General features: G+C 43.3%; 2 protein-coding genes across 2 annotated transcripts in view; one reads left to right on the top strand and one right to left on the bottom strand.

Annotated features, from left to right (window-relative positions):
* Positions 1–15879, bottom strand: part of PDE8B (phosphodiesterase 8B) — a 328820-nt gene extending 312941 nt beyond the window's left edge. Inside the window, exon 1 of the mRNA XM_043470718.1 lies at positions 15763–15879. The gene's annotated coding sequence lies outside the window, so the exon portion shown is untranslated. The remainder of the gene's footprint in view (positions 1–15762) is intronic.
* On the top strand, positions 6329–7067 carry LOC122442995 (THUMP domain-containing protein 1-like). The gene has a single exon (XM_043470721.1). The coding sequence runs from the start codon at positions 6335–6337 to the stop codon at positions 6893–6895; it is 561 nt and encodes a 186-aa protein (XP_043326656.1). The 5' UTR covers positions 6329–6334; the 3' UTR covers positions 6896–7067.
* Positions 15880–18347: the final 2468 nt, after the last annotated feature.

Genomic DNA, 18347 nt, shown 5'->3' with positions numbered 1-18347 from the left:
ACACACAGACACACAGACACACATGAGGGACACAAAATGCACACTCCGTGGGGAGGTCCGATGGTGAGAGGAGACAACACGTTTCTCCGGCCACCTGCCTTGTCTGGGAGTAACCAAGCCCGCGGCCTCACGGCTTCTGACCTGTCCCGGAGACCTGCCCGGTGCTGGAGGAGGAAGCCCAGGAGACACAGGGGTCGGCGGGCAGAGGTGGTGGCACCGAGGGGCCGACACGCTCTCCCCGCCCCAGGCCCAGGGCAGGGGGTGCCCCCAGGACCCTTTGAGCTGTGACCACACTGCCCAGGTCCCAGCCCCTAAGGGTCCCAGTCACAAAGCCACCGAACTGAGCAGGAAGAGATGCCCCCTCGCGGAGGGCCTGGCAGCAGCCTCTGCCCGGGAGCTTGGCAAGGGGCTCTCGGAGCGCAGAGCTGCAAGGCCCTGCTCAGGAGAAGGCTTAGGGGCCTGTGGCAGAGACGGGCTGGAGCCTCAGGCTGTGGTGGGGTTGCTGGCCAAGGGAGTGATAACAGGAAAAGATACTGTTTTCTCAGTAGCAGCAGAAGAGGGGATGGAGGCGGAGCAAGTGGCGGAGGGGAGAGAGGAGGAGACGGAGGCAGAGAAGCCGCTAGACGGAGACATGGACGTGTCCAAGCGGAGATGTGCTGGAAGGGTAAAATGCACACGGGACCTCAAAGACTTCAGTGCAGGAAAAAAGACTGGAAAACAACTCAACTTTTATATTGATTACATGCTGAAATACTACTTTTGATATATGGTATGAAATCAAGTATAATTAAAATTTTTAACATGAAATAAATCAGTGTGTAGGAATGGGCATGAAAGACTTATGGGAGTTGAACAATCTGAACTGAGCCTTGAAGGGTAAGTAGGATTTACCTAAGTTGGTGGGAGAAAAGGGAAACAGCCAATAAGAGAGGCTTTAACCTATACAGACGTGAATTCTTTCTGATGACTCTATTCAAAGCTGAAATTAACCTTCACTGCAGCACTGAAAAAGATCAGGGAGGCTGGAGTCTGAAGACATAGGTTAAAAAAAAACTCTTCCACTATTGATTAGTGTTGGACAAATGACTTCATAAATCTGAGACTCCAATTGCTCATTCAAAAACAGGTATCAAAAAAAATCTTACAAGCTCTAGTGATACTTAAATGAGATCGCATGTTAAAGAGCTTTGTTATAAAGCACCTTGAAATATATCATTCTCACTTTTTCTCCAGTATTTTGGTACTGGAACATCTTCCCAACAATTTATTTCACAAGACTTGTGTTTCTCATTCGATGCCTATGTGTCAGAGACGCACACTCTCACTCAGCTGTGCCTGACTCTTTGCAGCCCCATAGACTGTAGCCCGCCAGGCTCTTCTACCCACGGGATTTCCCAGGAAAGAATACTGGAGTGGGTTGCCATTTCCTCCTCCAGGAGCCTTCCCGACCCAGTGATCAAACCTGTGTCTCTTGTGTATCCTGCATTGCAGGCAGACACTTTACCACTCCACCACCTGGGAGGGCTGTATATTTTAGTATTTTCAAATGCTTCTCTTCTGCATACACATCTCTTCCACAGATACCAGACTCTTCTAGTTGACTCTGGGGTCTAGAGGGTAGGGGTCTTTGCAGAAGAAAATGGTATTTCCCACCCTCCTAATATTCCAGCACCATCTACCCCGCTGAATTATCCTTATAACATTCCCTTGCTGGATGAATCTGTGAGCCTTGTCTACTTTACCTTTCAAATACCTCTCATTTCTCTTGCTGCCACCCAAGTCTAACTTTTATCTTTGCCCAGACTACTGCAGTCACCTCCTAGATGCCACTAAATCCCCGACTTCAGCCCGGCTCTCTGCAATCCATTCTTTATAGCCAGAGTGATTTTCTGATATCAAGGGAAAAGCATTTGGTCTTGTGCCATTCAGTGTGCTGTCAGCTCAAAGCTGGCTTTTTGTTGCTGTTGTTATTGCCCTTTACTAGGTTCATGGAGTTCTCTTCTGTTCCAAGATGGATGAGAACTTCTGTGATGACTGGGTGTTGAATCCTGTCAAATGCTCTTGACATGGTAAACTTCAGGAACCCTGTCTGAATGGGAGATAGAACTAGAAGAACAGGGGAAGATGGCATTGTCTGAAATAATTGGATGCATCATGGCTAGTAGAAGGGGGTCAACTACAGGCCATCTCACAGTCCCTGTTGCCTCCCTGATTCAGAGGCAACCAGGTACGTTGCCTTGTACAAAGGTACAGCACATCCTTCAAAACTACAGATTCTATCTTAGTCTGTGGGTGACAACTGGATCCATTCTCTAAGATCACTATCTCAGGACACCCCTAGAGAAGTTTTGGTTGGTATCCAGTCCTTCTGCCTGGCTGTCCTTCAACAAATAGCAATTGTGATATCTCCAACATGAAACTGTGGAGGCAGGTTACCTACTATTCACAAGCTAACTTGTAATTAGCTATTGAGCTCAGGAGCCAAATCCCAATGCAAATCTGTTCATCAGAGGACAATTAATTAAACTTGACTTTCTCATTAGCCACCTATAGTTTCCCTAACCTTTTATTCAGGCCATGGATTCCATGTGGTGAATGTCACCTTATGATTTGTCATGATCAGTCATCTCATTTTATTTCCTCGTAGTACTTGATACTACTTAAAATGACATATCTTGATTTTGCTTGATGATGATAAGCTTGAAGGACAAAACACTGGTTATTTAATAATTACAAGATACTGTGAAACAACAAAGCCAGTAAAATATGTTCAGTAATTCATTTGTACTGTATCAGCTTTGAACCATTTTCAAATCTTCAGTCTCGTGGTCACCCTCCCGCATGAATGGTGCTCAAACCTCAGAAGGCTTTATATCTACTGGAAACAGTTTATGAGTATATCCCTGGAACCTCACCTTAGATTCTGGATCTGTAAGTCTGGAAGCACTCCAAGTGATAAGGTTATTAGTAATCCATGAACATCTTTGGAGAAGCTCTGACCTCTGGTATTATATCTGCCTCTGCCAGGGGCAGAACAGCCTCTGCCTCTGCTGTCTGAGTCCACAGAAAATTCCCTGGCAGAGGTGGGTTTGAGCTAAGTATCCGGGAGAAACCTCAAAGGCAGACATATCATGAGTTAGTCACTACCCGTCTATCCACTGCAATCTAACTTAATAAAGGCCCCAGAGCCCTGCAAATGAGGTGCAGGGTCATCATCATGACAGGAGTGAGCATCACTGAAGTAGCTGAGGACAAGACTCTTTTGTTTGCCTTTAGTGGTAAAGAAACCACCTGCCAGTGCAGGAGACATAAGAGATGTGGGTTCCATCCCTTGGTCAGGAAGATCCCCTGGAGGAGGAAATGGCAGCCCACTCCAGCATTCTTGCCTGGAGAATCTCATGGACAGAGGAGCCTGGTGGGCTACAGTCCACAGGGTCGCAGAGTCGGACACAACTGAAGCAACTTAACACACACACAGAAAATGTTTGAAAGATATAATTGCCTTGTCTCCACTGGTCAATGTCTCCAGGGCCTCTTCTTTGTCCACTGATATGAACAACAACAGTAATATAGCCCTTTATACTTTATTATGAGACAAGAGAGCAGCTGAATTTTAGAACCAGAAGAAATCACTGAGATTGCCTCATTCAACCCCAGAGAGGTGAAAAGCAGATGAGGTGATGGGAGGGCAGAGTCTCTTGACTCTCAGGCCAGGGTTTTCCACTAGAACTTCACAAAATCACCTCATGTCTTTTAATCATTAATCTGTCTTTTATTGGTGCCCCTGCCTCAAAGCAAAACTCAAAATGCTTCCCAGAAGACACATATAATAAACCACAAGTAACCAACCAATGCACACTCCATCTGCTTGGCGGGGTGGGTGAGGGCTGACCACCACCCGGGGCTGGCCCTGCCCAGGCCCCAGCTCACCAGGACCGCAGCTGGTGCTTCCCGACTGCATTCAAATTCGTGTCTTGAATAATCACAAACTGGAACGAACAACAGGGATGACCAGCAAAGAACTGCTGACAGCAAAATTTTCTCTTATTGAACTCTGTGAATGGAATTTTGCCAATAAAACAAAAGTAAGCAATAAAAAATAAGATAATGCAGTACAAACATGCAAACATAACAACTGACTATTTTTCCTACCTCATTAATGTACATTTAATGCTTATTGACCAGAGACATATTAACACCACAGGCATTAGTTTCTGCAAGAATCCCCCAGTCAACAATGTGTTAAAAGGAAAAAAATTTAGACCTACATATTGGCCCATCACAAAAATGAGTATTACAATTAAGCAATAAGAAGAGCAATTAAGATGCATAAACTTCAATTTTTAAGGATATTACTCAATTCAGTAAAATAGTTCCTGTATGAATTAAAATTTGCCCTTAGCAAACAAAATACTACACCTCATAGTTTCACTGTTTAAATTTTTCTCTTTTTCTGGCCACACAGCAGGGCATGCAGAAGTCCACTGACCAGGAGTGGAACCTGTGGCCCTGGCATTGGAAGCAAGGCATCTTAAGCACTGCACCACCAAGAAAGTTCCACTGTCATAAATGTCTTAAATTTTAAGACATAACTAAAAACTCCAATAGTCATACAGACCGTAGAACTGAGGTCAGTGAAGTTCTGTTTCTTCATCTTTGCATTTATCGTGCTATAACTGTTTATTTGGACTTTACTGAGTAAATGCAGGAACGTGTTCATCCCAGGCGTGAGAGGCACAAACTGTACCTGAGGTGAGCTGGAAGGACTTCAGCATGTTACAAACGCATTCTCCAAAGAATGCATGCAGCCAAGTCATACACAGTGTGTGTGGAGGGAACAGCAGAGCAATTTATGACTCGGGATTCTCCTCACTTCCACATAAAATACAACTACTAACAGACAATCAATACAAATGTGTGAATACTAAGCTTTCATATATATTAATAAAACTCAACAGCAACTCAGCAGTTGTTTGGAACTTAAACACTTGGGGGACAGTACTTTATCACTGACATGTTCAGAATTGCCAGAACATGGTAATAATTAAAAGCAAACTATTAATAAATTTTAGCACATCTACACGCAACCTATAGGTAATATCGTGGCTTCCTGGTGACAGACTGAATACTTCTCAAGAAAGTGAACAGACGAGGATGCTTTCTCTCATCACTTCTGTTCAGCACTGCAAGTTCTAATAACTGCCCCCAAAAAGGCTCAAAAGAGAAAGAAAAAGCACAGACAATGGATGGGAAAAAAATAAATCTTTGTTCACAAATAACATTACCATGTTAGAAAATCCTAAGGAATCTACATACATACACACACACACACACAGAGAGAGCTACTAAAATTAGTGAGCTGAACTTATAAAGGTCATAGGATATAAGGTCAATATATAAACTCGATTATATTTCTGTATACCAGTAATGCGCACTTGGGAAATGAAATAAAATATACACTTACATGATACCATCAAAAACCATGATATACTTTGTAGTCAATTTGACAAAGTATGTGCAAAACCTATACACTGAAATTTTTAAAACACCAGAAAAAATATGAAGACCTAAGTTAACAGGCACACATATCACGCTCATGGATCTGAAGGTTCAATATTGTTAAGATGGCAATTCTCTCCCATGGAGAGAATTGAAGTGATGAGAGAAAGTGCCGGGGTCCAGCCTCGGCAGGATCCAGGGGGTACCCTCAGGATGAACGGCGTCAGCAAGAGAGAGAGAAGACACGTGAGACTAGCCTTGATAGGGCCAAGTCTGTGTTTTACTTTTTGACAACCGGTTTTATACCCTTTCACAGAACGTTTTCAAGGTACAAGATGCTTACTCATGATTACACAGGATTAGCATTACATCATTTTGTTTTTTAGGAAAAGCAGGATTTTTTTTGTTTTCTAATTCTATAGTAATTCTTAGCACATGATCTTCTGGCCTTGGGGCTATTAACATTTTATGCAGGTCAGGTGAATGTAAACCTATTTTCCGTTTTTATGGTGACCTTAACTGAAAGGTAACAGTCTCATAGGGAAATAGTACAGAGTAGAATTATATTCTTGTTAATACAAAAATTAATCTTTCTGCAAAAGTTGTCAGTTGTGTTTATCTAAGAAGTTTACCCCACACTGACGCTGCGACCTTGGTGAGGCAGCTTCTGCCTAGCACTCCTGGCTGACAATTAACAACCATCTCATTGTTACCACACTAGGGCTAAGTTCTTATTTCTCTAGATCTTTAACTATATTAACAATGGTTTCTGGCGCCAGCAGCGGCCAGGGCTGTGGAGAAACACGTTTCTTGCTGGCCTCAACTCTAATCTAACATGGCGGCCCGCATACAGCAGTCTCCTCAGCCTGGTGGCGGGAAGCGTAAGGGCAAGGCTCAGTATGTGCAGGCCAAGCGGGCTCGGCTCTGGGGTGGCGGTGGGCTCCGCCAGCTGGAGCCCGGGCTACAGGGCATTCTTATCACCTGTAACATGAATGAGCGCAAGTGCGTGGAGGAGGCCTATAGCCTGCTCAACGAATACGGCAACGACATGTATGGACCAGAAAAGTTTGCAGATAAGGATCAACAACCCTCTGGAAGTGAGGGAGAAGATGATGATGTGGAAGCTGCCTTGAAGAAAGAAGTTGGTGACATTAAGGCATCCACAGAGATGAGGCTAAGAAGATTCCAGTCAGTGGAGAGTGGAGCGAATAATGTAGTCTTCATCAGGACACTTGGGATAGAACCTGAGAAATTGGTGCATCATATTCTCCAAGATATATACCAAGAAGAAGAAGACTCGGGTTATTCTACGAATGTTGCCCATCTCAGGCACATGCAAGGCTTTCTTAGAAGATATGAAAAAATATGGAGAAACATTTTTGGAACCATGGTTTAAAGCTCCAAACAAAGGAACATTTCAGATTGTATACAAATCTTGGAATAACAGCCATATGAATAGAGAAGAAGTTATCAAAGAATTGGCAGGAATAGTAGGCAGCCTCAATTCGGAAAATAAAGTGGATCTTACCAATCCATAGTACACAGTGGTAGTAGAAATCATTAAAGCTGTCTGTTTGCCTGAGTGTTGTGAAAGATTACATGTTGTTCAGAACAATGGTTTCTATAACACAACCTTAGCACATTAAAGGTAAAAACACAGCAAGCAAAAACACAGCAAGCAAATCATAACCCAATAACCACCTATAGAATAATTTTTCTTATGTTTTCTAATAGGACTCCTTTACCCCTTAAAAAGGCTCTATATCTATTAGGGCTTTTATATAATCAGGTTCTTTATGCTATTTTATGATTAGGATATTATAAACAATCATGCATATTAGTACCAAGGGCATAAATGCATTTGGCTAACAAACTACCAGCAAAGGAGTTTAAATTAAAACACTCCTTTCACCCTGGATAATCTCATAAAATACCACCACCTGGGAAACTTATTGATTAAAGTTCTAAATTGATTCTTATTTGGGAAGAGATCAGGGAAGGCCTTCTGCCTGTGTCACAGAAATTAGGGAGTAGTCCACTGAGGCAGGCATCAGAAAGACAGATATCATCTTTAAGGTGAGTGCCGGGGGCAGCTTTTCGAAATCCCTGAAAACCTGATCTGCCTTGCCTGTCAGGCTTTCTCCTCGTGACCTTGTCATGGGTGGGATCTCGTGAGCTGACCTTTTCGAAACCCCTGAAAACCTGATCCGCCTTGCCTGTCAGGTTTTCTCCCTCATGGCCTTGTCATGGGTAGGGTCTCGTGTGTTGGCTCCTGGCAAGAAAGCATCCTTGTCTGTTCTCTCTCTTAGGGAGAAGTATTCAGTCTGTCACCAGGAAGCCACGATTTTACCTGCAGGTTGTGTGTAGATGTGCTAAAATTTATTAATAGTCTGCCTTTAATTATTATCATGTTCTGGCAATTCTGATTGATGGGTTGAACACAATCACAATCAAAATTCCAGTAGATTTTCTTTTAGAACTTGATGAGCTGATTCTAAACTTTTTAAGGAAATGAAAATGACCTAGAACAACCAAAGCAGTTTCAAGACTTCTATAAAATATAGTAATCAAGACAGGATGACAGGGAAACATACAGATCAATAGAAGAGAGACAGAAACAGACCCACAAATGTATGTGATTTTCAGCAAAGGTGCCAAGGCATTTCCAAAGGGAAAGGACCGCTGCAAAAATTACAATTATTAAGCCTCAACTCACAGCATACTCAACAACTAACTCATAATGGGTAACAGACAACATATGAAATTGAAAACAATAAACTCCTAGAAAAATTTGAAAGTGAAAGTTGCTCTTTGCAACCGCATGGAATTCTCCAGGCCATAATACTGGAGTGGGTAGCATTTCCCTTCTCCAGGGGATCTTCCCAACCCAGGGATCAAACCCAGGTCTCCCGCATTGCAGGCAGATTCTTTACCAGCTAAGCCACAAGGGAAGCCCAAGAATACTGGAGTGGGTAGCCTATCCCTTCTCCAGGGAACCTTCCCAACCCAGCAATCGAACTGGGGTCTCCTGCATTGCAGGCAGATTCTTTACCAACTGAGCTATCAGGGAAGAAAACCTAAAAGACAATCTTTGTAACTTTGGTATAGGCCAATATTTCTTAGGGTTAAAAGCCACAAACCATTAGGGACATAACTGGAACATAACTGGAACATAAGGCTTTTTCAAAATTAATACTTTTGCTCATCAAAAATCACTACTTGGAAAATAGAAATAAAGTCACAGAATTGGAGGAAATACTTCCTCTTCCTCTCTCTCTCTATATATATCTCCTTCTCTCTATATATATTCTCTCTCTCACACACACAAAGGACTTATACACAGAATATTAAAAAAAACTAATATAATCCAACTCTGAAGACAGAAATGAATTAAATATAGGCAAGATATTTGCAAAGACACCACAAAGAAGATATATGAATGATCAATAAGCACATGGAAAGACCTCAACATCATTAACCATTAGGAAAATGCAGATTGAAAGCAAAATAAGACACCACTTCACAGCCACTAGAATGACCAAATAAAAGATGCAGACAATATCAAGGGTCAGTGACATTGCTGGTAGGAGTGTAAAACACTGCTGCTACATTGGAAAACATTCTGGAAGTTTCTTATACATTTAAACATATACTGTATTTACCATATTGCCCAGTAACTCCACTCCCAGAGTTTATCCAAAAGAAATTAAAACATATATCCACACCAAGATTTGAACACAAATGTTTAGATACACAACACACTTAACCAGAAACAACCCAAATGGGGAATGGATAAACAAATTGTGACATATCTATATAATGGAGTAAATCTCAGCAGTAAGTAGGAAGACTCCATGGATATACTGCACAACATGGATGACTCTCAAAAGCACTGCGATGAATGAAAGAAGCCTGACACAGTTATGTGAAATTCTAGAAAATACAAACTGTTCTGCAGTGACAGAAAGCAGATCAGCAGTTGCCTGGGAGGTGGGGAAAAGGGGAGACTAATGGAACAAGGGAACATCAGGGGGTTGATGGAAATATTCTGTATCTGGATTCAAGTGGTACTTACATGGTGGTATACATTTTTTCAAAACTCACCAAACTTTACATTTAAAAGGGAAGCATTTTGTTGTATATAAATTATACCCTAAAACTCGTTTTAAAAAACAACAATAAAAAAACAAGTTCCTAGACTTCCCTGGTAGCACAATGGACAAGAACCCACCTGCCAATGCAGACGACATGGGTTTCAATCCCTGGTCCACAGGCCACAGAGCAACTAAGCCCATGCGCCACAGCTACTGAGGCCACACACCCAGAGCCTGTGCTCCACAAGGAGAGCAGCCCCTGCTCTCCAGGACTAGAGAAAGCCCAGGCACAGCAACGAAAGACCCAGAGCAACCAAAAATAAAATAAAGTAATATGTATGCTAACAAAAACCAAGTTCCGAAATGCTCAACTAGCTGCCCACTGTCACCTAGACTGCAGGGCTGTAAAGGGTCATCTGCTACACGGAGGACCTCCAGGCTAAATGTGTATTTGGCTCCAGGCCATCATGTGATGTCTCACGTAGCGCAGAGGACCAGCCCGCATGCACACAATGGCGGAGTGGAGGCCTGGACCAGAGGTGGGCTTAGAAGGGCTGCCTTTGTGTCGCATCATCCACCTTGGATCCTACTTGGCTTTCTGAGGGCACCTCCACCCAAGGAGAGATCTCAGCTGGTCTCAGGAAGGGCCACGGGGCTTCCAAAGGAGTCCACTGGACCGGGAAGAAGGATGCAAGGGACAGAAGCTACCCTGCGCCCTGCTCTGAACCTCCCTCGGGAACAGGAACCATTTCTTAGGGCTCCCTCCGTGCCAAACACCATGGTAAGAGCTCTCCCTGTGTTACTCAAATTCTTACCATAACCCCAGGTGTCACCCCTGTTAGGCCAGTTTAGAGAAAAAACACCAAAAGCAGCAGAAAGGAGAAGACATTGCCCCAAGCTTTCAGAGCTAGCGCAGGGCAGAGCTGCAGCCAAGCCCACGATGCGGAGCCTGTGCTCACGCCCACAGCCTCCCTGGTGAAGCAGCAGACCCGCCTGCCCCCAGCGCCCTGCCCGAGGCGCACATGGCCGAGGGCAGCCTCAAGGGCGGTGTTCAGAACAGACCGGACCCCGGCCTGGAACACGGAGTCCTGTTCTCTCTGCGCCTGCTCCATCAAGAGTGCCCACAGTTCAGAATCCTATTGAGTCATTTATTCCGTAATTCAAATACAGAAGTACTTTTAGGAGACCCACAGCACTCTGGCTATTCCCAAGTGCTATAAATATACAATTTATGGGGAAAATAGGGACTCTGTGTCACATTCAAACTAAGAACTATTTGAAGAAAGGGGGAAACTATCCCATCCTCTTGAGTCATGCGGAAAAATAACCATAGTATATCATGCTAGTAAATAGGAATATAAAAATAACTTCTGTTTGGAAGTGCTGATTGAATGTTAATGGGGCCTTGAGTTTATTTCAAGTATTTTTCATTACACGTTTTCACTTTTTTTCAGTTTCATCTTTGCAACTTCTAAGTTCCCCCCTCACATTAAACCAAGGTCAAAATTTTAGATGCCAAACCTTGAAAGGCCTTCAGATCAATGTGCTCCACTCCCTGGGAAAAGAAGAAACCAGAGGAAACTGTTCTTTGAAAGCAGGCTGCTATGACCCAGAGGTCATCAGTCACATCCTGAGGGTGGGGCCCGTGGCTGACTTCCTTTGACTTACCCAGAGCACTTGTGCACATTGGCAGGCTTTTTTTTTTTTTCCCATTTATTTTTATTAGTTGGAGGCTAATTACTTTACAATATTGTAGTGGTTTTTGCCATACATTGACATGAATCAGCCATGGAGTTACACGTATTCCCCATCCCGATCCCCCCTCCCACCTCCCTCTCCACCCGATCCCTCTGGGTCTTCCCAGTGCACCAGCCCTGAGGACTTGTCTCATGCATCCAACCTGGGCTGGTGATCTGTTTCACACTTGATAATATACATGTTTTGATGCTGTTCTCTCAGAACATCCCACCCTCGCCTTCTCCCACAGAGTCCAAAAGTTTGTTCTGTACATCTGTGTCTCTTTTTCTGTTTTGCATATAGGGTTATCGTTACCATCTTTCTAAATTCCATATATATGTGTTAGTATGCTGTAATGTTCTTTATCTTTCTGGCTTACTTCACTCTGTATGATGGGCTCCAGTTTCATCCATCTCATTAGAACTGATTCAAATGAATTCTTTTTAATGGCTGAGTAATATTCCATGGTGTATATGTACCACAGCTTCCTTATCCATTCATCTGCTGATGGGCATCTAGGTTGCTTCCATGTCCTGGCTATTATAAACAGTGCTGCGATGAACACTGGGGTGCACGTGTCTCTTTCAGATCTGTTTCCTCAGTGTGTATGCCCAGAAGTGGATTGCTGGTCATATGGCAGTTCTATTTCCAGTTTTTTAAGAAATCTCCACACTGTTCTCCATAGTGGCTGTACTAGTTTGCATTCCCACCAACAGTGTAAGAGGGTTCCCTTTTCTCCACACCCTCTCCAGCATTTATTGCTTGTAGACTTTTGGATAGCAGCCATCCTGACTGGCGTGTAATTGTACCCCATTGTGGTTTTGATTTGCATTTCTCTGATAATGACTGATGTGGAGCATCTTTTCATGTGTTTGTTAGCCATCTGTATGTCTTCTTTGGAGAAATGTCTGTTTAGTTCTTTGGCCCATTTTTTGATTGGGTCATTTCTCTGGAATTGAGCTGCAGGAGTTGCTTGTATATTTTTGAGATTAATCCTTTGTCTGTTGCTTCATTTGCTATTATTTTCTCCCAATCTGAGGGCTGTCTTTTCACCTTGCTTATAGTTTCCTTTGTTGTGCAAAAGCTTTTAAGTTTAATTAGGTCCCATTTGTTTATTTTTGCTTTTATTTCCAATATTCTGGGAGGCGGGTCATAGAGGATCCTTGGCAGGTTCTTTTTTTTTCCTTTTTTTTCCCAACACTGCTTTTTTCCAGGAAAAAGCAATCCTCTTCCCTGGAAATTGCCCTCCCCCACTCTAACCTCCAAAGTGAGAGAGAGCCGCCAAACCTGGTCTTACCTGACTGAGTTGGTGGGAAGGCCACCAAGATTGGGTCCTGTCCAGTCCGTTCCCAAGATCTTTCCGATTTAAACGAAAGGAAGCACAACAGGGCTTATGAGCCCAGCAGCTGCTGGCGCTGTGTCTGGCTGAGCAGGGAAGCCAGCTGGCAAAAAACAGCTGCCGGGCTCTCTCTGACAAGGTTGCTCCTCCAGCCAGCAAGCTGGTATTTTCCAGGTGTTTGTTACAGAGGGATTACATGTCCTAGATGAGGGCACTGTTGGTCTACAGGGACCAGAAGTCTACCTGCATTCTGCTCAGAGCCATGCCAAAGCCACAAAAGGAAATGACACCCAGCTGCCATTTACAGACAGGTCCTGGGTAGCTCATGTAATTCATCTCATTTAACCCTCATAACAGCTCAGTGGAGGAAAGTACTATTATTGTCCGTATTTTACAGATGAGCAACACAACCAAACTAAATTGAAAGGTTCAATTGCTTTAGGTCTTAAGTAATATACTCACATTTACACCATCACTTGCTTTTTTCTACCACTCTGAAGGCAGCACTAATACTGGTAACTCTGGCTGACATCTGGACCCCTTCCTAACCATTCTCACGCAGGCATGAAGTACAAAGACAAATCTAAGCCAAACGCCTGATGCAAATGTTCCCATGTTTTAAAAAAATAGAGCTAGCAAGTGTGAAATGAGCCCAGTATTTGAAGCCTGCCCAGCAAGCCTATTAATTGGAAATTTCTTTGAAAAAAAATAAAGTTTTTTTTTTAATGTGGATCATTTTAAAAGTCTTTATGGAATTTGTTACAATATTGCTTCTGCTTTATGTTATGGTTTTTTGGCCTCAAGGCATGTGGGATCTTAGACCCCCAACCAGGGATCAAACCCAAACCCCCTGCATTGGAAGGCAAGGTCTTAACCACTGGACTGTCAATAAAGTCCTGAGCTGGAAATTTCATTCACACCATATATTGATTCCACACACTTGCACCGGGTAGTGAGGCTAAATGGAGAAATAGGGAAGAGCCTCAGATTTCTATGGTATGTGCGTTTTAAAAAACATTATTTTCTATTGGAGTAAAGTACACATAAAATTTACTATTTTAAACCTTTTAAAGTGGATGGTTTGAAAAAAGCTCCAGAAGGACCAGTGAAATAGTGGAGTAGAAGGATATGAGCTCACCCCTTCTCACAAAAATGTTAAAATCACAACTCAATACTGAACAACCGTAGATCAAAAAAAAAAAAAAAAATTATGGAATCTACCAAAACAGATACCCCACATCCAAAGACCAAAAAGAAGCCACAACAAGATGCTGCTGAAAAAGTGTATCCAGAGAAGATACATTTAACACCACTGGCCTTTTGGTGAGAACAGTTGTTCTAAAAGCTAAGGACACTGGGAGCAACATCAAGTCAACTAAGAAGGAGGCAAATGACCGGATGCGATCTTCTTTGGCTCTCGATGATCTCAGATGTCCCTGTAACCACTCTGCTGCTGCTTCTGTGAGGAGTCAACACCCTCACACTGAGCTGGGACGGGACTGAAGATCGAGCCTCCACGCAGACTGAGAGGAAGAACTAACAACTCACGTGAGAATCCTTGCAGAGCTGAGAAGACATGAACTTGGGGGAACTGGATGTGCGATCTGCTGACGTGCATTACGACGGATGGAAATGAGAACACCCGGGTGCACGAGGGGGCCTCGGTGACAAGGTCACAAACTTGTAAAGACGGAGTGTTCACAGCCTGTGTCTTCACTGTATTGTTCACTGCAAATACGCCGAGGAAAATGCCTGCATCTCTCACCACACGCATCTACTGAGCCCATCAGCCTTGCCGATGGCGAACCTCATTTGTTCTCATGTCCTGAAGCAGGGTGAAGAGATGCACATTTGCAAGCAACTTTAATAACAAGGAACACTAACTCTGAACCTCAGTTAAGCAAAACAGGTATCCATTCCTTTCATCTAGAGACTCGTATTACAAAATATTGTAGGGTTACATCTTGAATCTCTTCCTAAGAAATCAGAGGAGTTTGTTTCCTTGTGTTTTCCTAGACTTTTGACTCTTGACCTGTAAAATCCAAAATACTTACTATCTGGCTCTTCACAGAAGTTGTAAACCTTTAAAATAGACTGTCTCCACTTCACACAGAAGAAAATGAAAGAGGGTGAGCCACTTGACAGACAGGCAGGCAGGCTGATTTCAGAGGGCATGACCCTCCCACTGATCCACGCCGCCTCCAACAACACACACAAGAGAACAGGCACCTGCAGACATGCAGCCCCTGACATAAGGAGAAGACCCTGGAGGCCGCGCCCCCAGGATAAAGTCACATTTGTAAACCAGCACACACTGGTCTGCAATAGAACCAGTTGGAGACCATGGGTCAGGGACCTGGTCAACATGTTCTAACAATAAGAAAACAGTCACGTGACACATAAAGATGAATCATTTCTTGGAAAGATGACAGGTTTCAAAAAAAAGTAAAAATCTGTATCAAAGGCATAAATTTAAGTCCCATTATTTCATAAGTGAGACTTCACTAGTAAGAGATTTGGCACAGGGAACTATATCCAATGTCCTGTAATAAATCATAATGGAAAAGAACAGGCAAAATGCAGTAAATAAGTGGACAGTTCCCTGGCATTCAGTATATTCCCATAGCTGTGGGACCACTACCACCATCCATCTCTAGAACTTTTTCATCTTCCCAAACTAAAATTCTGTATCCATTAACACTAACTCCCCTTCAGCTGCCCCCAGCACCCACCCTTCTACTTTTTATCACCATGAACCTGACTACCCTAAATGCCTCATAGAAGTGGCACACGACGTGTTTGAATTTTCAATCTCTCCATGTACATACTGAGAGCTACTATCTGTCCAGAACTGTGCTGAGCTGTATGGCAGGAATATATAAACCATGAGATCTGGTTTCTGCCACCAAGATAATTACAGTTGAGCTGCAAGACTACCTTCTAGGCTCTTTCTCATCTAAATTTCCTCTGTCCTCCAAGTTAGACTATACCCATTGCATAGTCTAAGAAGTCTTCATAAAAGTGGTGACTTGAGAAATGAGAAGGTGTGTGGTTGGGAAGAGAGGAAGATTTTAAATTAATTAAATCACTCACAGATACAGGCAGCCTGGTTCATTCCACGTCAACCCAGATGAAACCAATGGGCCGCAGCGTCATGACCTGGCTTCTCTGAGGACAAGATGCCGGACCCTGGATGATCCATGAGCCAGACTTTGTATCCACCAACCACACATACAATGGTTTCCTTTTCTCCTACTGCAGAATAAGACACAGAATAAAATCACAACAGTTTTGTTGTTATTATTCTTTTTAACTATCTCAGAAAAGAACCAAATCAGTTCTTTTGTGCATTTATCTTTTTCCTTTGGCAGAAGAAGTTAGGAAGAACTTCTGACACTTGCGTGGAATGTCTGATCACCAGAGTCAGGTCACGTCAACCTTGACCATGGCAGGGGACATGGACTCCTGGAAAGATAAACCTCCAGATGCTCGCCCTAACAGTCACATCAGGCCTTCAAACCAGCAGTCTGAACACTGCCCCCAACACCCCAGCCCTGCCAGCACTTTGAGCTAGTGTCCAACGGAGCTGCACCCAGACAAGGCTGTCCGCGCAGGGGCGCCGTCCATAGCTCTTCCTGCTGGGTCTGCTTTCCACACACGAGCCTTGGATAGGGACCCTGGTGGGTGAGTAAGAACAGGAAGGCCTGTATTGCTGTCATTCACGCTGCTTTGCCTTTTCTGCCCCCCACCCTTCAAGATGTGGCAGTTAGAAAAACAGTATTTCCTGTGTTAAGATATCACCATTCCTCAGCATGTCCTACAGCATGTAGGTTTGATTCTGACTGTAAAGTCAACTGTACATGAACAGAAATTGCAAGCGCAGGGTGGAGTGAAGCAGCCAGAAAGTGCACCGTAGATCCTTATAAGACATTTTACAGCCCTGGGGGAAGCAAAATGTGAAATGGCAGCCAGTGGGTCCTGTCTGAAGAACTGCAAGCCTTGCACAGTCAGAGGCAAGTAATAGTTTATGGTGAACAGATACACATAAACCATAACAAAATACAGGATGGTGGACTAGCGGATTCTGAAAAGAGATGGAAATTATGAGATAAACCCATATATTTCTTCCTAATAGTTCTGAGAAATAGGAATAAATTTCTAAGGCCTGTTGGAGAATTCCCATAGGAAGAGAGCCATTTTTTTCTGCCACCAGTGTCTCCCTCTTATCCCAGTGACATGCAAGGGGTCACCTGGGGAGCACTACTCTTTCGAGGTGGGGACAAGGATGGCGCCCTCCGAGAAGCAGCCCAGGCTCCTCCAGCTCACCATGGCCAGGAAAAGAAAGCAGGGAGACATGGAACCACAACTCCACTGCAGTTACATATACCAATTGCACCATCCATCCATTCTCTTGCTTATTATTTTCTGCTACGTGATGAATTGGTTGAATATTAAAAACACCTCAGTTTTGGTCCACAATGTTGCAATATTGGTCTACTTGTCTCTGGTAGGTTTTTTTCCCCAACACATCCCACATCCTTCCCTGAAGTGGTATACTTAAAATATAAATCGTACTATGTACCTCTCTTGCATGCCTTCAGGATAAACTCCAAGCTTAGCTCACTGTTTCCAGCAAAAAGAGACTCACACTCATATATATAAGGGTAGTGAAAATGTTAAGTTTCAAAGGTAGGTTTAAAAAACTTCCTCAGTCTTCAAGCCAAAAGTCAACCAATGAAATAAAGTCTATAATAATACTTTCCTCACATTAACTGATAGAAAATGGTAAAGTTAAAAAAACGAAGAAGTTGGGTCTGAAAAACCTAGAGGTGAGGATTGAAAACAGTTCACCATGTGGGAATACCTTTTGTTACACTCACGATTATAAATATAAAATGAACACATTATTTGAAAGGCACACAATTACTTATAGTTAACAAAACAAAGCCACCTGATTCTGGCACACATTTCTTTATTAATCTCCATGCTCCCCATCATCCCGCGATTACCTCTCAAGCTACCTGCACCCTAGTTTTTGTTTTAGTTACTGATTTTAGGGAGCGGTAGTTGTTCAGTTATGCCCAACCCTTTGTGACCCCATGGACTGCAGCCTGCCAGGCTCCTCTCTCCTTAGGATTCCCCAGGCAAGAATACTGGAGGAGGTAGCCATTCCCACTCCAGTGGATCTTCCCAACCTGGGGTTTGAACCTGGGTCTCCTGAATTGCAGGCAGATTCTTTACTGTCTGAGCCACCAGGGAAGCCCCTGAATTTAGGGAACCCAAGTTTAAAAAGTAGAAACCAGCATGGCCCTAGAAAGCAGAAGCTTAAAACCTATGAATCGCCAAACCTCCAGATGGGTTTCTGGAACTGGATTATTTACCCATCAGATAGTAACAAGAAGCTAATTTCCAGTGGTAGGTAGAGAGATGAGAACGCTTGGTGTGCTGTGGCATTAAGATGAGGAGTCTCACCTCTGATGAATTAAGATGAGGAACAGATGAAGGGGGAAATGGTTTATTCAGCAGCTTTGGCTGACCCTATAACATATATTATATTTAACCCTGCTTATTTAACCTATATGGAGAGTACATCATGAGAAACTCTGGACTGGAGGAAGCACAAGCTGGAATCAAGATTGCTGGGAGAAACATCAATAACCTCAGATATGCAGATGACA

Source organism: Cervus canadensis, chromosome 6 (genome assembly GCF_019320065.1).
Source record: "Cervus canadensis isolate Bull #8, Minnesota chromosome 6, ASM1932006v1, whole genome shotgun sequence".
Taxonomy (NCBI): domain Eukaryota; kingdom Metazoa; phylum Chordata; class Mammalia; order Artiodactyla; family Cervidae; genus Cervus; species Cervus canadensis.
This window is presented reverse-complemented; position numbering and strand designations above follow the sequence as displayed.